The sequence below is a fragment of the Macaca mulatta genome, chromosome 3, assembly GCF_049350105.2.
Source record: "Macaca mulatta isolate MMU2019108-1 chromosome 3, T2T-MMU8v2.0, whole genome shotgun sequence".
Lineage (NCBI taxonomy): Eukaryota > Metazoa > Chordata > Mammalia > Primates > Cercopithecidae > Macaca > Macaca mulatta.
This window is the reverse complement of record NC_133408.1, coordinates 95596266-95620985: the sequence shown is the minus strand read 5'-3', so window position 1 is coordinate 95620985 and position 24720 is coordinate 95596266. Positions and strand designations below refer to the sequence as shown.

The 24720-nt window shown below is 35.3% G+C and overlaps 1 protein-coding gene across 1 annotated transcript in view; it reads right to left on the bottom strand.

Moving 5' to 3' along the window:
- Positions 1-24720, bottom strand: part of LOC709323 (putative C-mannosyltransferase DPY19L2) — a 97638-nt gene that overhangs the window by 42615 nt on the left and 30303 nt on the right. The window contains exons 6-10 of the mRNA XM_015133749.3: positions 22397-22496; positions 19287-19364; positions 18430-18516; positions 9211-9270; positions 1239-1319 (exon numbers count right to left, since the gene is read on the bottom strand). Coding sequence (XP_014989235.3) covers positions 1239-1319; positions 9211-9270; positions 18430-18516; positions 19287-19364; positions 22397-22496 — 406 coding nt within the window. The remainder of the gene's footprint in view (positions 1-1238; positions 1320-9210; positions 9271-18429; positions 18517-19286; positions 19365-22396; positions 22497-24720) is intronic.

The window sequence follows — 24720 nt, the reverse complement described above, 5'->3', positions numbered from 1 at the left end:
AGCTGAGGCACAAGAATTGCTTGAACCTGGGAGGTGGAGGTTGCAGTGACCCGAGATTGGCCACTGCACTCCAGCCTGGGTGACAGAGTGAGACTGTGTTTCAAAAAAAAAAAGATTTGTAAAGAGCTGGGGGTCAATGTGAAGTAAGTGTGAAGTAAGGCAAGAAACATAATCATGAACAAACTTAACAGATAAATAAGTAACTTAGAAGGTCTAAATAAAGTTTATCATAAGACATATATAATAAAGTTAAAAACAATAAAAAGGAAAGGAGAATGGGGAAATATATCAGACATACCAGAGAACAGCAGCAACAAATAAACTAATAAACCACCATGCAAAGCTAGCAATAAATGGCAAATGCTTACATTTAGAAATTTTATGTAATATAAACATGTTGCATGTTATATAGAGATAGCATTTGACCTTTTAGAGAAGTAATACTATAACCCCTTGTCAAACTACATAATTTCAGCATCAAACAGGGCCCTAATTGGATAGCATTAAATGAAGTAAATTTCAAAATTGATTATTGTATGATATACTCATGTATGCTTATTTCTAAACAGAAAGTGCTAGAAATAAAAAGTAGATTCATGCATTGTTTTCTATTACCTAAACCAGTTAGTTAAGCAGGGACTTAGGCCTTGAAAAGGGCTACTCTTTAAGACATTAACAAACAAAATACCACATGAGAGAGAAATGTTCTGCATGTATTTCCTAGAAAATGAAAAGATCAAAAATTTTTAACATTCTCTTTTTATATAACAAGAAAGGCCTTAAAACATCAAATCATAAATTGATTTTAGTCCATAGTTATAAATACATAAAACAACACTGAGATTTTAAGAGTTCTGTATTTTCAAAGCTGAGGACAGCCTCCCATATGTTAACATCTGCAATAACATCATAAATGGATAACTTACGATGTAAACAACTAATTATTTCTATTTTAACTGAAATATAAACAAATAACTACTTAACAAACTATTAGTGTTTTTTTTCCTAAAAGGCCAAGTCAGCATTGATGAATATTCTTTCTTTTTAGTGGGTTGCAAAGATCACTGAACTTTTGACTTGCAGTTATTGACTTATTGACTCTGCCAATAACTCGTCTAGAGACCTTAAAGAAGACACTTAATCTCTGTAAAATGAAGAGATAAGAATAGATGGCTTCAAAGTTTTCATTCAGCTACATATTTATAAGAACTTTTATGTTTTAACTAAAAAGTACTTACGTGGTCTGAAACACCTAAGATTTTAGATGTCAGAAATTTCAAAATGATTGTTCCACACCACCAGGCACTACCTTGAATTAGCTAGAAAATAAAAGAGAAGTCCAGTATTTAAAACTACAAATCACCCAGTTAAAGTATTCAATTATATCTATAAATGACATAGAAAAATTTTAATTATGTGAGATATAAATGGTGAGGTTAAAAAAAAATTTCCTTTAGAAAATCTTGTTTAAAAGCAAAGAATTAAAACTGATGACACTGGTATGAAATATATAGCAACACTAGAATTCTACATGTCCTAATTTTTTTTTTTTTTTTTTTTTTTTTGTCTTAAGGAGTGAAAAGGTTAATAGGCAAGAAAGAAAGAAGGAAGAAGAAAACAGCTCCCCATACAGAGACAGAGGGAGGGGGGATTTGAACAAAGAGAAAACCCTGTGTGCGTCGAAAAAGTGGCTGCTTATACATATCCTAATCTAAAGGAAGTTTTAAAAGCTTACTTCTTTTTGATTTCTGTTAAGAAAAGGGGGTGTTTATGTGTTTGTTTCCAAATATTATTTCTCAGCTGAAAATCCATTTTTCAAAACACTACCTTAAAAGTTCTTCTACCACTCCTGTGGAAATATATGAGCCCATCTTCAAGAAATAACAGTGTGAAATGTGAAAACTTAAGCTTTCCTTTAAGAGAGAAGGATATGAACTAGAACTGGCCATGAGGCTTCTATTTTGTTGTTGTTGTTGTTGTTGTTTATTTTTTGACTAGCCTTGATTAAAAAGGGAACAATTGTGCACTTCTGGTTAGCCTGGGGAAAGTTACAGCAGCCTAAATTCAAATCTTTGCATATATCAACCAAGTAGAACAGCACAACCACATATATGGAAAAAAGGTAACAGCACAAACTTCAAATTACCTATGAATCGAAAAGGAAGCAACGAATATATAGAGTTATACCTCAAGTCCCTGACCTAAGCCTTTGCAGGGAATGAGGGGAGACCCACAAAAGGATAAAGAAGAAAAGGAAAGACAGGGGTCAAAATTGGAACTAAAATAACCCAAGAAAGAGAAAAGTCCACCCTATGTGTAAAAAGAGCCCTGGGAAATTGGTAAATGGGAGTACAGAGCAGGGCCTAAGAGTGAGTAGGGACAAAAACACCGATGTCAGAAAGCCATCATTTCTGGAAAGAAAGGAGAATAAAAAGGGGAGTGCAAGAAGGAAAAAGTATCCAGCAGGAAAAATGAGAACCCAAACCAAAAGACTATCCATCACTACTGCCATCACGCACAAAAAAAAAAAGTTATTCGTTGAAAAACATCACACTATGCTACATTTTCAGAAGAGGTTTGCACTTGGACTAGAAAACACAAAATAATTATTAGATGAAAAAATGCCTATATAAATATCCAGAGCTTCTTTAAGAAGATAACAAACATGAAAGTCAAATATTTCAGCTAATGAAATCCACACCACTGAAAGATAAAATCTCACAAAGCAGAAGAAAATTACGCAGAATTAAAAGTTGAATTAAATATCCTCAAACGAGCATTCAGAAATATTAAAAAAGCAATTTAAACAAGAAATTCAAAAACCAAGAACAGAAATGGGGAAAAAATCAGAAAGAAAGAAAGAGTTTATTAGACATAGAAAGGGAATGGAAGAAAAGAAGAACATGATCAAAAATAAAAACGAAATCACAAGATGATTAAAAGAAAAGAAATTCAAATAAGTTAATGAAGGAATTGAAGTAAAGGCACTAAAACAATGAAGAATGAAAATGATACCAGAGAAAGAAGTGAGAAGTATCAGACAAAGTGGCAGAAATGGAAGAAAGGCACATACTTACAACTGAAGTGCCTGAAAAAAAAAACAAACAGACAACTCACAGCAATGAATCAAAACTAGTGTTTAAATTATAATCCAAGAAAACTTTCCAGAAATAAAAGAAGACATGAATCGGGATTTAGAAAGGATCCAGGGGTACTGGAAAAAATTAATCTGGTATGGTAAACTAACTCAAGACATCTTTCAGTAGAACTATGAAAAATGAAGAAAAATTCCTCAGAACCTCCAGGCACAAAAGTCACATAATTTATAAGGGACAGAACAATTTGGCTAGCATCAGACTTGTTAAACGAAACTTACAAACCAAAGCAGTGGTGTAGACGCATTTTTAAGAAACTTTAAAAAGTGAGAACCAACGATTTTATAGTTAGCCAATCTGTCATTCAAGTATAGAGGTTATAAAAAAGTTTCAAATATGCAATAATTGAGGAAATAGTAACTTTCCTAAATACAAAAAGTTTAAAAAAGAATCATATACAGAAACAAAGCAAATATAGTCAAATACACTAAAACTTACAACAAAGGTTTTCACATTATCTCACAAAGCAAAGACACAGGGAAGACAAACAAAAACAGATTCAGAAAGGTGAAAAATAGAACGATGGCAGCAGCATGGCAGGCAAATACCATTTCCATATGGAAACTAAGGAAGACATTTAAAGCAAGGATAAGGAGCAAATTCATGGCCTCAAAAGCTTTATCCATAAAAATGAAAGAGTGAAAATAAATGAATTAAATCCTTGACTTAAAAATCTAAAGAATAACAAAATAAAGTGAAAAAAGTACACGAAAGGAAATACTCATGAGAAGAATAGTCTATTATATCTACCCCTCTGTGTATCTATTTTGCTGTTTTATATTTCTTCCCTATAGTCTAGGATTCCTTCTTTCATTTCCTTTTTGTTTTCAGAACTTTTTAAGTTTTAATTTCAGGGGTACATGTGCAGGATGTGCATGTTTGTTACATAGCTAAACATGTGCCATGGTGGTTTGCTGCACCTATCAACCCATTACCTAGGTATTAAGCCCAGCATGCATTAGCTATTTTTCCTGATGCTCTCCCTCCCACTACCCTCCCCTGACAAGCCCCAGTGTGTGTTGTTCCCCTCCCTGTGTCCATGTGTTCTCACTGTTCAGCTCCCACTTATAAGTGAGAACATGCAGTGTTTGGTTTTCTTTTCCTGCATTAGTTTGCTGAGGATAATGGCTTCCAGCTCCATCCATGTCCCTGCCAAGGACATGATCTCATTTCTTCTTATGACTGCATAATATTCCATGGTGTATATGTACCACATTTTCTTTAGCCAATCTGTCATTCATGGGCAATTTGGGTTGATTCCGCGCTATCAAAAAAGAGCTCATATAGCCAAGACAATCCTAAGCAAAAAGAACAAAGCTGGAGGCCTCAGGCTACCAGACTTCAAACTATATTACAAGGCTACAGTAACCAAAACAGCATGGTCCTGGTACAACAACAGGCACATAGACCAAAGGAACAGAATAGAGAACTCACAAATAAAACCACGTATCTACAACCATCTGATCTTCAACAAACCTGACAAAAGAATTTCAATTAACCATTCTTTAAGGTTCTCTGCTAGCCACAAATTATCTTAATTTTCCTTGATTGGAGAATGTCTATTTCCCCTTCATTCCTAAAGGAAACATCCACTGGATATGTAATTCACCTTGACAAATGTTCTGCCACAACCTTCTGGCCTCCTTAGTTTCACATGAGAAGTCTGCTACAATTCAAGTCAGTTTTGCCCTGTAGGTGATGTGTCATTTCTCCATACCTGCTTTCAAGATTTTTTTTCTTTTAGTTTTAAAAGTTAACTTATAGTGTATCGTGGCATGGATTTCTCTGGGTTTGTCTTACTTGGGAATCGCTCAGTGTCTTCACTCTGCAGGTGTGTCTTTCACCAAATTTGGGGAGTTTTTAGCGATTACTTGTAAAAATACTATTCAGCCCCACTCTCTTTTTCCATTCCTTTGGAATTTTGATGATACAAATATTAGATCTTTCGTTACTACACCATAGGTCCCGGAGGCTCTATCCTTTTTCCTGTGATTTTCTCTCAATTTACATTGGGAGATTTCTATTGTTCTATCTTCAAGAGCACTGATTGCTTCCTCTGTAAAATTCACTCCACTACCAAGTCCATTTACTGAATTTTAATTTCAGTTATTGTATTTTCCAGTTCTATAATCACCAAGTTGTTCTTTAAAAAAAAACACACACAATTCTTTAGTGAGATTTTATAGCCTTTTCATTCCCTTCCAGAGTATTTAAAACTGCTCACTGAAGTGTTTTTATGAGACTGCTTTAAAACCTTTGTCAAATAATCCCCATATCCTATTCATCTCAGTGTTGACATCTGTTGATTGTCTTTTCTCATTCAAGTTTGCTATTTTCTCCATTCTTGCTATGATAAGTGGTTTTTCTATTGTGTCCAGTACACTTTTTATATTATGTTAGAGACTGTGGATCCTATTTTAAATTTCTGTTTCAGCAGAGAGTCACTTTGTTTTTAGGTTTATCACGCAAGTCCTGGCCTACTTCTGTGTGCTATAGTTACAATGACGTTTAGTGTTCAGAGCCTTTGCAGTGCTAGTGCTATTCTGGTCAGCTTGATTCATCTGGTGCCCTGGTACTCTGTCTCCGCCCCAAATAATACTGCCGATGCAGGAAGAATGTACTTCCCAAGTCCTGTTGCCATGAGGTGGAAGGTACAGACATCAGGATTGTGGGGTAGGGGGTCGGCAGAGGGCAGAGGGCAGAGGGCTCTTTCCTGGGCTGCCTAGTCCGAGCAGGGCACCTATTAGATCCCTGCTGCTGCTACCTGCATGGGCAGCCTCCCTGGAGGGAACAGTAGACACCAGACCCACAGGATGGAGAGCATTTCCCTGGACCCTCTTTCTGAGTGTCTTCTGCCACTGGATGGAGTTTCAGGAGATGGCAGCCTGTGGTGTTTTTCTGGGAGTTCTGAGGTACCTAACTAGGCTGCCTTTCTATAGCATTGGGCTGGGATTGGAGCTATAGTTATGAAATCATGATTTCATACACACACACGTGCACATATGTGCAGTGAAAGGGCCTAGAAACAAGGACACACTGGTAGTAATGAGTGCACATACCACTCAGGTCTTGGTTTCCAAATACCATTCTCCTCTAAAAGGAACCAGGGCTCCTTGGAAAAAATGGCTGATTCCAAGGCTAGCACAAAGAAAATCAAGAAAAGCCTGGAGCATGATAAATTTATAAAGACATGTCAAAAAGACATCCAGCTTAGGAACATTCAAAATGGCTAGGCCTGGAACTGATATTTGTGTATAACATACGGTTTTTCTCATATAGGCTATTCCAGCATCATTTAGTGAACAGTGACCTGCAAGCCAATCTGGCTGAAATTGCTTTGAATCTGAACATCAGCTGGGGAGAACTGCATTACATGAACCTTCACACACATAAATGTGTTTTATTTTTCTATTTATGTCTTAGAATTTTTAAAATAAATTTCCATACAAATACTATATGTATTTTGTTAGTTTCATTCAGATCCTATGCATTTTTCTTCCTAATACATAAGGCATAGTTTTAAAAAATATATTTTCTGTTTGTTGCCAAAGAATAGAAATGCAACTGATTTTTTAATATTAAACTTAAATCTAACCATGGTATTGAATTCCTCTAATTCCTAATAATTTGTCAATAATTTTATTCTTTCTAGGTAAATATTGATACTATAATAAATTTTCCTTCTTTCTGTTCCTTTCCTTTTCCTATTATTTACTTTTCTTGCATTACACTAGGCTAGTTTGGACTTTAATAAAATGTGAAAAAGCATATTTATCTTTATCTTGATTTTAAATAGAACACTCTAAATACCTTATTATTGGTAAGATTAGTGACTGCTGAAGAATTTTACTGAGTTAAGAAAACTGTTATTTGTATTGTGTTACATGTTTTCATTATAAATGGATGTTCAATTTTATGAATTTTATTTTCTGCATCTAATGGGATGATCATAAGACATTTTTCTCTTTTAATCTGTTAGTATGATAACTTACATTTTTGGATTTTCCAGAAACATTTTTGGATTCCTAGAATAAGCCAGTTTTATCACAAATGGATTATCTTTATCATATAAATGGCTGTTCTTGAGCTACTAATCTTCTACACTTTTGTGTGTATGAAATATTTTTAATCGAGGTGAAATTTTGAATCTATGTTCATGAGTAAGAATATCCTTTCTCATACTATCCTTATCTGGCCTGAGTACTGAGCTTTAGATTATCTTGGAGGTTCCACTTCCCTTCTTGTAATGATTCTCATGCCTCATGGCACACACAAAGTTCCCCTTTGTAAATTTCAGCATGAGCTCAATTCAATAATTACCTTGCCACCAAAAACTGGAGTCTCCCATTAAACAGTTAATTTGCTTCTATTGACGTTAAACTCTAAAGTGAATCACTTAGATCTAAAAATACCTTGTTCAGGTTGTGTGTAATAAATACTTATCTTTGCCAAAGATATACAGAGCTAAAAACAGAAAATAATACCTAGGGAGGCTTAAAAAGCTGAACATTTGGTTAAATCTCAACTTTTCCCTACCTAGATTTTTTGTTTCTTTGATATTCCTGAATTTAAAACTTAGTCAATTCATGTTCTTTCCAGTCTACTCCTGAAAATGTTGTTGAAAATGAAGACAGCAAATGTTCCTTTGAGTGCAGCCTTGGCAGAATTTTTTTGATGTTTATGGACACTCTTCTATTTATTGTCATTTTTCAATAGTTTGCAACTGAAATTCTGACCTTCTTTTGAGTTACTAAATTGCTCAATTTTTCTGAAGTGAAAGAATTATATATTACAAGCGTAATGTCGATATGTGAATTTCTACAAAGCCTGCAGGCCTAAGGACAAGTGGCCTGGGTAAAGAGTCAAATTGGTAGAACCAACAAAGAATAATAAAAGACAAAAAAACATCATGTCATTCATTCAACAACTTAGAGGACAAATCTTTCTATATTTTCACCATAAAGGATGGGAGAATGCCTCCAACAAGGAGAAAATAGCAACTCCTTTCATTTTGTTCTCTTGTATTATAGGTAGAAACTTTCCCTACCTCCTCAACTTGCAACATTTCCAAATTTATCCTCTCAATATATAACATGTAAACATACAGTTCATTTCTTCTGTCACCCAGGGCAGTGGGGTGATCGTGGCTCACTGTAATCTTCCTGGGCTCAAGCAATCCTCCCACCTCAGCCTCCTGAGTAGTTGGGATCACAGGCTCATGCCACCATGCCCAACTAGTTTTTCTATTTTTTGTAGAGACGGGATTTTGCCATGTTGCCCAGGCTGGTCTCAAACTCCTGGGCTGAAGCTCTCTGTCCGCATTGGCTTCCTAAAGTGCTGTGACTACAGGCGTGAGCCACTGTGTGTGGCCCAGGGTTTATATTTTAATAGAAGTACATCACAGACCAGAGAAAAAGAATATCGTCTGTCTCATATTAAGAGAATTTAGGAGTTGCACTACCTGCCTAATAACTTACTTTACTAGGAAACCATGGAGATAATATGGGCCATCCATCTGCATATTTGGGAAGAAGCCAAACAAAAATTAGGTAGTGGCTGAGCTCAAATTAGAAGGGGCTGGGAGACTGTAAGGAAAATGTTAAAAGGACAAAAGTAATAGAGTCTAAAGTTGGAAGCAGAAGGAAAGAGAGATAGATGATGGATAGATGCAGAGGAAAGAAAAGGAGAAAGCTGGAAAGAAACTACAAACTTGAGTTATTTTGAAGGGAAGGTTAATTGAAGCTAAAGAGAGAAATGCAAGACAAACCAATTTTAAAAAGCAAGGCTGTATGGATATAGCAGGATGAAACATAAAGGAAGAGTGGCCTGGAAGTGAGTTGTGAAATACGTGTGCTAACTTCTTGAAAATGATTTCTAGTCCTTGCTAAGGACTATTTCCTTATGTATCTATCTACCTTAGATAGTAGCTATTTATAAGACAGTAGCTATTTGTTAACTATAAATCATTAGCATTTTAAAGATTATTAACTGTGTTCAGTTTATAGAAATAAAAAGTAGAATTTAAATAAACTGCATTAAAAACATTGAATCTTACCCAAAAGTTGAGTTCAGATACTCCCAGTTTTTTAATTTTATTTCTCTTTAGAATTATTGCCTAAAATGCACATAAGGGAAAATGAAACAATTAAATTCAACTAACATTTACATTTTGTATAAACGGTACATTTCAAAAATTACATAGCCACCCTGTTCCATCTCAGCTATCACCAGCCATTTTCCTCCTTAACTGTTTATTTTTCAAATTTTGGACATGGCAATTTTCCTTAAGGTGAGAGTTAAGTCGTTTGTGTGTCAAAAAGCTGCCTCTTGAATCAAGTTATTTCCTCACGTAGATACCCTGGCCGTTTTCTGCAGGATAATTCCTCTACAAAGGTAAATGGTATATAAGCATATGACAGCATCCATGCAAGTCTGTATGTGAGTTATCCAGTAACATTAGTGAACTAAACTAACATGAAAATCCTTCCTCTCCAAACTGCCAAATAAAATATTTAAACATGTTTAAAAAACGTATACTCATGTGAAAGAGAAGGAAGTTGTGATGCTAGAAAAAAGGTGAATTTTAAAAAATACAATATTAATTAGCAGATAACCACCACCCCTGGCAGTCTTTATAAAGGCCTGTAGAATAAGGTTACAACTATAGGCCTGTATTGTAAGGGGAGGGCAGCAGAAGAGGACTTCGGTCTATGCAAGGTAAGAAGTTGGAATTGAGACTAACACATAAAGGTAGGGTCTTCAAAAACTATACCTGCAGTGCTATGGACTGAGTATTTGTGTCCACCTCAAATTCATAGACTGAATCTTTATAATCCCCCTTGTGATGGTGTTTGGAGGGTGGGTCTCTGGGAAGTAATTGAGTCATGAGGGTGAAACCCTCCTAAATGGGATTAGGGTGCCCGTATTACAAGACTAGAGAGTTGATGTCTCTCTCTACCGTGTGAGGACACAGCAAAAAGGCTTCTGTCTGCAAACCACCAAAAGGGCTTTCACCAAGAACCAAATCAGCTGGCACCTCGATTTTGAACTGCTCAGCCTCCAGAGCTGTGAGAAATAAATTCCTGTTGTTTAAGCCATCCTGTCTGTGGTACTTTTGTTATAACAGCCCAAACTGACTAAGACACACAGTGCCTAAGAATACTTCACCTACCATCTCTACAAGTTGATAGGTTATTTGTTTATTCCCAGGTTTGGGGTGAAAACAGTGCTCTCATGAGAAACTGAATTCTTGGACTTGCATATTATTTAGATTTGGATTCAAATTTTGTATCATTTAGCTGGTGTAGAAATTCCCAAAGTGAGCTAGGATTACTAAACTTCCAATAGGAAAATATAAATGTATCAGATTATTCATTGCAACATTGTTTGTAAATGCAAAATTTAGGAAACACCCTAAATGCCCAGACATAGAAGAGTGACTGAATGTCAGTAAATCCACAGTAGAATACTAGGAAACCACCAGAAAGAATTAGGAAAATCTCTATGAACTGATATCCAGGATAGGTTGTTAAATGAAAAAACAAAAGTGCAAAAGACTATCTTTAATATAAGAAGAGGAGATGTAAAAAATATGCATGTAACATTTATTAGTACTCAAAAAAGCCCAACTAAATGGGTCAACCAGAAAACGAATGAGATTTCTTACCTACAGGGAATAGGCAGTAACAGGTGAAAAGTAAGGTGGAGAGAATGGGCTGGAAGGAATAGTGGGGAATATTTTCTGAGTATAATTATATATATATATTTCTTCCTCATTGAAACATGGTAATGTTTCACCCAAAGTAACTAAAATCAATCAGAATGAAACTTCTGCTTCTGTCCAAGTTTGTATAACAGGAACCACATTTACTTTCTCACCCTAAAAAACTAAAATACCAAGCAAAATAGATTATAGAGACAACTATGAACAATGATATGCCAACAAATTAGATAATTTATAAGAAATAAATTTCTAGAAACATACAACCTACCAAGAGTAACTTATGAAAACACACAAAAAAACTCAACAGACCTATAAGAAGATTATTTAAATAAATAAATAAATAAATAAATAAATAAATAATTTTCTCAACAAAGGAAAACCTCAAACCAGATGGCTTCACTGAAGAATTCTATGAAACATTTAAATAAGAATTCGTACCAATCCTTCTCAAGCTCTTCCAAAAAACTGAAGAGAACACTTCTATACACATTTTATGAGGCCAGCACTACTCTGATACCAATCCAGAAAAACATACTACAAGAAAACTACAGGCCAGTATCTCTGATGACTATAGCAGAAAGAAATCACACACAAATATTTCTATTAAAAATGAGCAAAGAACTTGAATAAACATTTCCCAAAAGAATCAATACAAATGTCCAACAGGTATTTAAAATGATGTTCAACATCACTAATCATCAGGGAAATGTAAATCAAAACCACAATGAGATACCACCTCAAACCTGTTAGGATGGCCATTATAAGACAAACCAAACCAAAACAAAACCAGAAGTAACAAGTCTGGGCAAAAATGTAGAAAAATTGGAATGCTTATGCATTGTTGGTGGGAATATAAAATGGTGCAGCCAAAGGGCACATCAGGTAGTCTACATGGAAGAGTTTGCTTCCGAGTGCAGCAATATTAACCATAAACTAACCAGTACTTTAATTCCAGCTAACAAATCTTAAAAGCAAGGCCCGGAAAGATCAGCCTATGTTCAAGTGGCTTAACTGCATCATAGAAAAAAGCTCAAGAATATCTCTAGGAATAAGAAAATACCCAGCAGCTAACAAGGTAAAATTCACAAAGCCTGGCATCCAAGTAAACATTGCCAAGCATGCAAACACTCAAGAAAACACAACCCCAATATGAGGAGAAGAAAAAATTAATTGAAACTGACACAGACAGAATTCACAGGTGGAGGCACTGAGGCAGTTACTATAACTGTATTACACATGGTGAAGAAGTGGTAACAGAGACAGAACATTTAACTAGAGACACAAAATACTTCAAAGATCCAAAATGAACTTTTAGATATGAAAACTACAATGACTTAAATGAGAAATACACTGGATGTGATTAACAACAGGTTAGATACTGCAGAAAAACAACTAATGAACTCTTGAAGACACAGCAATAGTAACTATGCAAAATTAAATAAAGAACAAAAATAAACAAAGTCTCCATGAACCACTGAACAATTTCAAGCAGCCCAATATGCATGTAATGAGAGTCCCTAAATGAAAGTGAGGTGGGGAGGCAGAAAAATATTTGAAGAAATAATGGCCAAAATTTTTCCAAATTTGATAAAAATTGTAAACCTAAAGATCTAAGAATTTCAATGAATCCTAAATACAAGAAACATAAAGAAAGCTATAGTAAGGCACATTATATAAACAAACTGCTCAAAATCAGTGTTAAACGCAAAATCTTATCTCTAGCTGGGAACAGCTAGAGAAGTAACATATTATTTACAGACAAAAGCGCAGGGATGTCAACAGATTTCATAAGGAAAAAATGCAAACAATAGGACAAGTCAAGCAGCATCTCTTAAATTCTTAAAGAAAATTGCTGTTAACCTGAAATTCTATGCCCAGGAAACATACCTTTCAAAAATGAAGGCAAAATAAAGACTTCATGACCAGGTGATTTGCACTAAAAGAAATGTTAAAGGAGGTCTTTCAGACAGCAGGAATACAGTAGGTCAATCTGGCTGTACACAAGTAAAAGGCACTGAAAATGTAACTACGGGGTAAATATATAACGTTTTAAAATTTTTAAATACTTTTATAAGGTAATTTACTGTTTAAATAAAAACAAAAAGTCATTGAGATTTCTATATCACATGTTTCAGTAAAATGTGTGACAATAACATGAAACAAATTTAAAAATGCACTTTATCAAAATATGTGGGATGCTGATAAAGCAGTGCTTGGAGAAAAGTTTATAGCACTAAACACCTGTGTTTAAAAAAAAACAAACAAGAAAGGTCTCAAGTCAATGACCTAGATTTATACCTTAAAAAAAAAAAAAAACTAGAAAAGGAGAGCAAAACCCAAAGTAAGCAGAAGAAATGAGGTAATAAAGATTGAGTAGAAATCAATGCAACAGAAAACAAAAACAGTAGAGCAAATCAATGAAACCAAAAGCTGGTTCCTTGAGAAAATTAATAAAATTGATATACCTCTAACCAGACTGATCAGAGAAAAAAAAATAGAACACAAACATCTAATACCAGGAATGAAAGAGGAACTATCACTACAGATACTATAGATACATAAAAGAAAGAAAACATTATGCCTTTGTCAATAAATTTGACATCATAAATAAAATTTAAAAATTCCTTGAAAGATACAACCAAAGTTCACTCAAGAGGAAATGGGTAACACGAATAGCCTTATATCTTATTAATGAAATGGAACTTGTAGTTAAAAACATTCCTACAAAGAAAATTCTAAATGGTTTCACTGGTAAATTCTACCAAATATTTAGAGACGAGATCATAATGATTTTACACAAATTCTTCAGAAAACTGGAGAAGAGAGAACACTTCCTAACTCATTTTATGAGGCCAGCATTGCCATGTAACCAAAAAAGACAAAGACATCATAGAAAACTATGAACCAATTATTGTCATGAACTTAGGTGCAAAATCATAAACACAATTTTAGAAAGCTGTATCCAACAAAAAGTAATAATACAGCATGACCAAAGTGAGGTCGGTTCAAGGAATGCAAAGATGCTATAACATTTGCAAATCAACCAATATAATGCAGCACATTAACAAAACAGAAAAGAGAAACTATATGATTATATCATATCTTCAAAATTCATTTTTGAAAAAACTCAGCAAACTGAACAGAAGGGAACTCCTTCAACCTGATAAAGGGCTTCTCTGAAAAATCCTATGGCTAACACTGTTACTTAAGGATGAAAGACTGAATAATTAAACAAAACTTACATTTCAAAATGAGCCATTTAAAATAAGGCATTTAAAAATACTAAAATATGTGAAAGAATGACACAAATCAAAATTAGAAAAACTGAGAAATGAGCTGACAGAAATCAAAGAATTTGAAATAAAACAATAATTTCAGACATAAAAATTAAAGTAGAAGGAATATGAGGAAATTAATAATAATGCCTTAAGAGCTATAAAAGGTGAAGAGATGATAGCCGGGCGTGGTGGCTCAAGCCTGTAATCCCAGCACTTTTGGAGGCTGAGACGGGCGGATCACGAGGTCAGGAGGTCGAGACCATCCTGGCTAACACGGTGAAACCCCATTTCTACCAAAAAAATACAAAAAGTAGCCGGGCGAGGTGGCGGGCGTCTGTAGTCCCAGCTACTCGGGAGGCTGAGGCAGGAGAATGGCGTAAACCCGGGAGGCGGAGCTTGCAGTGAGCTGAGATCCCACCACTGCACTCCAGCCTGGGCAACAGTGCGAGACTCTGTCTCAAAAAAAAAAAAAAAAAAAAAAGAAAGGTGAAGAGAAGAAACTTTTAGGAATAAAAAAAATAAGATAAAAAGTATTCAAGAGAAAGTGATACGTTTATAACATATCAAAACTTGTAACACTTTTAACAGCAACCATTCTGAACAGAAGTAAAACAAGTACTCAACGAAAAAAAATAAAAGAGACTGCCAGTTGTGGTGGCTCACACCTGTAATCCCAGCACTTTGGGAGGCAGAGGAGGGAGGATCATCTGAGGTCAGGAGTTCGAGACCAGCCTGGCCAACATGGTGAAACCCCATCTCTACTAAAAATACAAAAATTAGCTGGGCATGGTGGCAGGCACCTGTAATCCCAGCTACTCGGGAGGCTGAGGCAGGAGAATTGCTTGAACCCAGGAGTTGGAGGTTGCAGTGAGCCAAGATGGCACCATTGCACTCCAGCCTGAGCAATAAGAGCAAAACTCCATCTCAAAAAAAAAAAAAAAAAAAAAGAGAAAAAGAAAAAGAAAAAAGAAAAGAAAGAAAAAGTAAAAATGAAAGAGACAAGAATTTTACATAGAGCCAACCTCACTTTCAAGTCAAAGGTGACAAAACAAACTGTGACAAACACATCAGAATTGAACAAACTGTCTTGTAGAACAAGACTAAAATAACCAAGATAACTAGGAGATAACGACATAAAGATTGCTGATAAATAAATGCATATTTGTTCACATAAAAACACGAAATAAGGTTGATAAGGCAGAAAGTATAGTATGCAATACTCCATGTTTTGACAATATAGATACAGAATTAGTTTAAAAATGGGTGAAGAGAATGAAAGAAGGATATGCAAAAAAAACTTTATTTCTCATAATCATGTGCGTGGTGCAGTATAGCAATTCTCATGCATACACTTTGGGAGAAGGCAACTGGATATGTGATATTCTATCATCCCCTGGCTTCTTGAGACCCAAGAGAAACAAACAAAAAAGAGTTAAGTAAAAACCCTATATTCTTGAATTTGATTTGGAAATATCCATCAGAACTTGTGAGCTAGTTTACCATAAATGCATGCACACACACACATGCACACACACACGTTTTCATGGTAGATTTTTAAAGAAAGAGAGAGAGCCTACACCCTATGATATTTCCTACCTCTGTCCACTAAGAAGGCCTAGAAACAATGACCTACTCAGTAGCAGTGAGTATCCTTGGGTCCCAGACTGCGGTCTTAAAACACCATTTCCCCAGTGAAGGCGAGGAGGGTGTCTTGCAGGAATGGCTTCCTCCAGGGTTTGGGCAGGAGTCCACAAGAGAGACCTGGAAGAACCTGTCATACATGACACAAGTATGCTGCTATCAGACCACCAGGGTCACGTCAGAGAACTCAGGAGAACCCTAAAGAGGCTCCCCTGGTCAACAAAGAAACAGTCTGAGAATGAGTAAAGATAATAATTCAATTAACTTGAAATACTTAAAAAATGTTTAAATCCCTATGTTCCTAATGAAACTTAAACACACATATACACAGCCCAAAGAGCCCACATTTGGAAGATGACAGGGAACCAGTTCATTATTTGTAAAACTTGCAAATAAAGAGGTAAATCAACACTTACTTAACTTTTCCTAAATGAACTCTAGATGACGGATTAGAATGTGACCACTTTGCAATCCCTGTTGAATTAACAGATCCATCATAAGGCACTGAAGTCTAGTACCATAAAGAGAGACATTACATGCCTTTTAATGAAAGAACAACACTATAGACTTGCCAAAGTGATCAAGCCTGAAGCAATCCAAGTTTCAGATCCAGTTTCTAATATATTAAGCTATACCATGAGACAAAGGAACATGCTTAGCTACACCACAAGAACTCAAAAAGCAAAATCTGGACCATGAAATCCTCCACATGTTCTATGACTCTGGTTCTTCAACAAATAAATTTCATGAGGATAAAACCAGGCAGACATTCAGGAAACTTGTAGCTAAAAAGAGAAACTTAAGTGATGAAACCATAAAGGAATGCTGGAAAGTTACTATCATAGCAATCAAGACAGTCATTATGGTTTTAGGGCAGTACAAGGGAGTGCTTTGGGACGGGTCACATGGAGGGCTTCTACACTTGCTTAGAAAGTTATAATTTTGATATAATGGTAGTTTAAGAATGTTGGCCACATAATACATAACACAGTCAGCCCTCCACATCCATGAGTTCAATCGCTACAGATTCAACCAACAGCAGATAGAAAATATTTGAAATAATAAGGTGGCTCACGCCTGTAATCCCAGCTCTCAGGGAGGCAGAGGCGGGAGGATAGCTTGAGCCCAGGAGTTCGAGACCTGCCTGGGTAATATAGCGAGACCCCGTTCTCCACAAAAAGGAAAAAAAAAAAAAAAAAAAAAAAGAAGTACAAACGAAAAAACAATCATACAGTATACAACTATTTGCATAGTATTTCTATTGCATTAGACATTATAAGTAATCCAGAGATGATTTAAAGTATATAGGAAGATGTGCATAGGTTATATGTAAATAGCACACCATTTTATATAAGAAACTTGAACATCTGCAGATTTTAGTATCCACAGGGGATGGGGGTGTCCTGGAATCAATCCCTGCAGACACTGAGGGGAGATTGTACTCATCAGTATTAGCCAGCACTAAGTCAGCACACAAAACATTTGCTTTATGCAGTTTTTATCTGTACTACATTTCAAAATAAAAAAGTTTTCATTAAAAGAGGTAGATGAGCACACTATTAGGAGTCCTCTACTCTGTAATGGTGAAACAGTTGGAAAGAAAGAGCATTTTTTGGGGGGAGAGAAAGAGGAGGGATTAATTACTATGAAGGAAAAAGGATATGGAAAGCAAAAATGTTAAAACATAAGGGCAATCCCAAAAGATTAAACCACTGCACCATACATGGAAAAGTGCTGTATTTTGGCGTTACTGTAGTTGGTACCATTTCTGATCAGTGTGGAGATGGGAGGTACAGGAGAATATTCTAGGTTCTGGCTTATAGATATCAGAAAGTTGGTATCATTTCTGATCAGTGTGGCGATGGGAGGTAGAGGAGAATATTCTAGGTTCTGGCTTACAGATATCAGAAATATGACTACAATGTAATAGAACTGATTCACTAAACCACCCTTCCAAACACATATCCAAATGAGTGTCATTCCACGTAGTTCCTGTGAGCAGACTACACACTTATTCTAATTGTCTTGCTATTGCTCAAAGTAGTTTGGAACTACACTTTCTAAACTGCCTTCAGAAATAATTTAGTTATAGGTGCAAAACAATTGGTCTTATGACTTTACTGTCACACCATCGTTTGAGCAAGATCTGTATTTCCCAGCCCAATCACACAAAACATTCACAAAATTTTGGTCATTTCCAAAAATCAAATCCACTCTTGAAAGGCAAAGATTTGCCATCAGTGAAGACATTCTAAAGAATGTGCCGTATCTGTGAAGGAAGTTCCAAAAATGTTTTGGGCAGTGGCAGTGTCACTGCAACGAGTACTTAACCTCCTCAAGTGACTTAGGAGAAAGAAGTCGTTTTTATCATAAAATGAGATATGTTTAAAGTAAGTCTTATTACTTTACGATAATTTTTAAATATTTACTTGGGCATTGTCTTAAAAAGAAAAACTTCCTACTATAATATTTTTCAAGGATAAGATAGATAAAAAGGTTTGCTTGGGAAGAACTGTGTCATGTTGAATGATAATCAGGAAAGGGCCTATTTATTCTGTTATACCTGTTTTAGACAGGAAAACATGCTATTTGATAGGTTAAAAAAGACCAGCTTTATGAACTAAACACTTACCCATGTCATTAACAAAGATGAAGAATAATAAGAAGATAAGCACATTAAATTTCCAAACATCAAAATGAAACTAAGGATAACTGAAATCTGAAAAAAAAGTGAAAAAAATACATTTTATGGTTATTACATATATCAGCATAATGCATACTTTGTAGGTATATAGCCATTTCTAATGCAAATGTATTTGCATAAAGATGAATGACTCTTGGCCAAATGACAATAGAATTTCAAGTCACTGCTAGATTTTAAGTATTAAAATTCAAGACTATAAACTCTATCTGGCAGAATTTAACTTTTTCTCCATCTGCTACTTGGAACAATGAAAAATAAGTCTATGATTTCTATTGTTTTATCAATGGAGTAATATAACAAGAAAGACTTAGTTATATATACTAGTTTTACTAATCTTATTTTTGTTAGACTTCAGGACTTCTATTATTTATGAAGCTTTACTAACTTTTTATGTTTTTAAGGAAGCTATGTTTGGGACCTAAGCCAAAAACAAAATTGCAAGAATATAAAATTTCAGTTAGAGTGTCATATTCAGGCAAAATGCTAAAAATCTCATGTCTGAGAAAGAAAAGGCAGTTTTAAAAGCAGTAATAATAATAATAAATAAAACATAAAAATAAAGTTTTAGAGAGCAAAACACATATACAGTCTACTTGAAACTATAATCTGTTATAATATGACATCTATAATATACATTTCCAGTTTTCCTTCTGGGTATCACCAATAGCATATGTATTAAATGTTACCAAAGAGGAGGTACCCTATAAAACAGAATCACTTCGATTTTATAAACTCTGAGGACCTATCTTAATATTTGACTTATATATATTAAAAATGTTAGTTACCATGTTCACATAAATGATCTTCCGAAATTTGCTTGGTTTAATGTATCCCACAACATACATGGGAAATAATGATGCTATCTGAAATAATATAAAAAAGCAAAAGTGAAAAAAAGTATAGAAAACTAACACTTTACTATTCACAGGCAAAGTAAATATAAGAGAAGAGCTACAGTTCTAATAATGGTAAGCAAAGGAATTTGAACCAGCCTTCCCACTAAGAACTAGAATGGCTAGGAAAAATATAAATATATAAATAAAAATATTTTTAAAATATGTATAAAAGCCACAGATTATTAACAAAGCAAGTGAGGAATTAAAAAGATAGATGGCAATCTATAGCGATGAGCATGACATTTTGGGCCACTTTTCTCCCAGAGGTATCTGCCAATTTCAACAGAGGCAGATGCCTGCCAGCTGAGAGGCAGTTGGGAGACCAGCAAGCTGAGCAGGCATTTCAGCAGATTCAGCAGTCAGAGTGCACCAAGAAGGGTGCTTTAGTTTGGAGTTTGAAAAGGCCATACTATAATAGTGAACCAGAAATCAAGCAGCCCTCAGAAAGACTGAAACCCATCTACGGATCATCTCAATCTGATTGCATGAAGGTGGTTCAAGATTTATTAGTGCTTTTGACCTGCCTCTCCAATTTTTCATGTATAATGTCCAGCACCAAATCAAAAATAACCCAGCATAGATGGAGATAAGACACTATCACTAACACAACAAATAGATCCACAAAAGATTTAGATCAGGGACCAGCACATTTGTTATATAAAAGGCCAGATAATGAATATGTTATGCTTTGTTGGTCACATACAGTCTCTTGTATATTCTTTTTCTATTTTTGTTCTATAACCCTTTAAATATATAAAAACTATTCTTAGTTTGGAGATCACTCAAACACTTGTCTGGCATAATCAGATATGTCCTTAGTTTTGCTTCAAATGTTCCAGGAAATAACTGATAGGATTGAAAATTCCAGGAGAGCACAGAAGTCATTTAAAAAAAAAAAATGGGTCAGGCATGGTGTCTCACGCCTATAATCCCAGGATTTTGGGAGGCCAAGATAGGAGGACTGCTTGAGCCCAGGAGTTCAAGAGCAGCCTGGGCAAGATGGTGCTACCTCATCTCTACAAAAAATTAAAAAATTAGCCAGATGTGGTGGCACAATGAACTAAGTTTAACCTTAATCTATGAAAAACACAATTAAGAATCAAATCTTAAAGTACTCCCAGAAAATAACAAATAACATTGAATTATCCCTCTGTAAGCATGAAATGCGCACATACAAACAAAACTATATACGTTAGTAAAGAAAAACAAAAGCCTAGTATATATCCAGAGAATGACTAGAAAATCATTACAGCGATATCAAACTTACCCAATAGCTTCTTCTTCTTCTTCTTTTTTTAACTGAGTCTCGCTCTGTCACTCAGGCTGGAGTGCAGTGGTGCTATCTCGGTTCACTGCAACCTCCGCCTCCCCCCGGGTTCAAGTAATTATCTGCCTCAGTCTCCCAAGTAGCTGAGATTACAGGCACCCGCCACTATGCCCAGCTAATTTTTTTGTATTTTTAGTAGAGATGGGGTTTCACCATCTTGGCCAGGCTGGTCTTGAACTCCTGATCTCATCATCCACCCGCCTCAGCCTCCCAAAGTGCAAGAATTACAGGTGTGAGCCATTGTGCCCGGCCCCAAAGAGCTTCTTAGTTTCATCAGTATCACTGCATTAATAAATTTGCTTGCAATGAAGTGCTGCTCATTAAAAATCGATTCTACTCTGTTGGCATGTGCAAATAATGAAAACCATAGAATAATGTCTGTGTTATAACCTGAAAGGGGCCAACTATTATGAAGTAAAACAGAGGGAATACTTTAAACATGCAGCACCAATTGAGCTGGGGTTATAATTTCATTCTTTGTAGGCTATTGGCAGCATGAGACTTCTTGGCAGAATTTCTCACTTCCAATATAGAATATTATTATTATCATCAGTATTTGTTATGCAGGAAGGAGCTCTGATGGAAAATCTTAGTATCATGAAATTTCATCAAAATTCTCCATTTACTCTCTACTTTCCCAATTCAGTTTCTTGGTACTAGTTACGTAGCTGCTTTGGAAATAGGATATGGGCTCAGCTCACTTAAGCAATGATGAGCTTTATGATTAAAGCTCATAGAAATGGTGCCAGGTAAAATTCTGCTCCACAGACAAAACAGCCAACATTTAGCTGGATTGGAAGCAGAACGTCCTGCTGTGAAGAGTATGATTGGCCCTCAGAATGCTGTGTAGCTTGGCACCCAGAATGATCACCAGGACAAAAGGAAAATCTATAGGTAGATATATACAGATACTATCTCAAACACCAAAAATAGCATTTGTGAATAAAAATAATAGAAAAACTCTTTCACATGTCGAGCCTTAAAATCTGTCAAACTAATCAATACAATAAAAGAATGTGGAATTATATTATTTCATAAAAATCATACCTTTAAGTAAACTTTATTCCTTATTTTGAAAATCTTTTAGGGCATAAATGTAACCATATTTAAAAATTTCTATGGAAACAACCAAGTACATTTTGCATTCAACTTAATTAATATACGCAAAGGAATATAAATCATTCTATTACAAAGACACATGGGTTCACTGTAGCACTACTGACAATAGCAAAGACATGGAATTAACCCAAATGCCCATCAGTGACAGACTGGATAAAGAAAATGTGGCACATATACACCATGGAATACCACACAGCCATAAAAAGGAACGAGATCAGGTCCTTTGCAGGGACATGGATGGAGCTAGAGGCCATTATTCTCAGCAATAGGAACAGAAAACTGAACACCACATATTCTCACTTATAAGTGGTTGCTGAACAATGAGAATACATGGACACAGTGAGGGGAACAACATACACTGGGGCCTGTCGGGGGATGGGGTGGGGAGAGCATTAGGAAAAATAGCTAATGCATGCTGGGCTTAATACCTAGGTGATAGGTTGATAGATGCAAAAACCACCATGGCATACATTTACCTACGTAACAAACCTGTACATCCTGCACATGTACCTCAGAACTTAAAAATAAAAATTAATTTAAAAAATCATCTTACCTGTGTAAAAAGAATAAACTGAGCAAATTGCCAAGGAAGCATAAAAGCCACATTGGAAAGACAGAGTGCAATGAAGGGCCTTCTATCATTGCTCGAGGTCCTTAATAGAGAGAATTGATACCAGTAAGTTTCACCCTAAAAACAGGCTGTCATTAAAAAGAAAGACTAATTGCAAAATGATAAAATCTAAATTATTCCATTACCTTTACTATAATACAACAAAATATAGTTAACTTTTTAAAGCATACTAAAAAGAAATTGAAATACTTCATGCCTTGCATGAAGCAATCAAAATTAGAGTTTTAAAAATAACATTGTAATTTACCATTGAATATTTTAAATACAAAAGCTCATCTTCCTCTACATATGCATGACATTAGAAATTTAATACTCCAGCAAGGAGGTCAGAAAATAGGACGCGGCGCTGCCCCTGCACACCTCAACATGCTTCTCCTGTATGTGCAGCAACAACTTTTACATACCACCACTTTTATGTTTCAAAAAACATTGAAGAGAAATGTAAGTGCTGGCAAAGTAGTAAGTTAACAACTATGGAAAAATTTAAGGAAAAAGAATCTTAAAAAATTAAAAAATGATTCTAGAATTCAGCTGAAGCATGTAGAAGTTTAAATTGTCCATTTCAATTACTGAGATGTACTGGGAACCAATATCTTTTACCACAGAGAATTACAGTAACTTTTGGATATGAAAAAAGAAATGCAAACATTTCACCTAAATAATAAAACTGTAACTGTTCCTTTTATAAATGCTGTATTGGATTTTGATGAATCTTTGTACAATCATATATAAATTTTCAAAAACAAAATTCTAAATGTTCATATTGTTTACTGTTATCATAAAATACTCATTATGTACTTTGTAATCTTATATTTTTCAAACAAAAATTACTTTTGTCTAAGATACAGAGTATAGCACATGCCCTCAATGATACAACCCCAAATGTTCTAATTAAAGCATTTTATTCCATGAAACCCCTGACTGACCAGAATGATATCACTTCAAAAAAATATAACCCACCTTCCTAGGAATTAAACTGGGAATGAATAGCAAGCGGTGATGAAGAATGGGCAGCTTCCATCACCTAATCTTTGAGAGAAGGCAAAGTGTAGAGCAAAGATATAGAGATCTGAATGAGGAGGAAGTTCCTAAATCCAAATTTAACCCCAGAATATACTCGTCAGGTTGGTAAGAAATCAGAAGTTAGCCTGCTCCATTCTCAAGGTTTGTGCCACCCCAGTACACTACTATTTACCACTCTTCAATTAGCTTTATCTGAGTGCCACAGATATTTGCATGGACGTGTGCAGTGTTCTGTGGTTAAAGAGATAAATATGGCATGGTCTCTGTTTCCAGTAGTACTTTTAAATACATATAATTGGCTGGGCACAGTGGCTCATACCTGTAATACCAGCACTTTGGGAGGCTGAAGCAGGTGGATCACTTGAGGTCAGGAGTTTGAGACCAGCATGGACGACATGGTAAAACCCTGCCTCTACCAAAAATACAAAAATTAGCTGGGGGTGGTGGCGTGCGCCTGTAATCCCAGCTACCTGGGAGGCTGAGGCAGGAGAATCGCTTGAACCCGGGAAGCAGAGGTTGCAGTGAGCCGATCGTGCCACTGCACTCCAGCCTGGGTGACAGAGCAAGACTTCATCTCTAAAGAAATAAATAAAAATGTGTGTGTATGTGTGGATAATTCATAAATTTACTGTTTTAAAAAACAAGGAAGACAAATAAATGATTTTTATATAAGGCAGAATCTGCCAGGGATTAGTGGGTGAAGAATGGGGTCCTCTGGGAGTTTGGAGGAGATAGTGATCATGATTTCATTCAGTGAGAGTTCTCATTAGTATTCTATCAAACTTATTTCTCTGATAATGCTATTTATACTATTCTACCACTTATGGTTTTTTTTGTTCATTTCTCAGACCTCTTAAATATCTAAAATGCTTATAAATGTAATCCCTACAAAAAAAGTGTATTAAAAAAAATTTGAAATGAAACTGATTGCCCTGTTAGAAACATTGGTTGTTCAGAAATCCTTCATAAATAAGTGAATATATGTACTCCTTATCCATCTAACTCCGCATTTCCCAAATTCGTTTGCACACAGAACACTTTTTTCATGGCACAGTCATCAAAACCACAGGTTAGAAAACAATGTCAGAGTACCTAAACTTTGAAGAGAAAATGTAATTGTTTCTCAAAAACTTTTGAATCTTGGCAAACTATACACAAACACATACCTTTTGGTTTATTAAAACATAACGTAGCTATCTAAAACCTGCAGCCTACACTCTTAA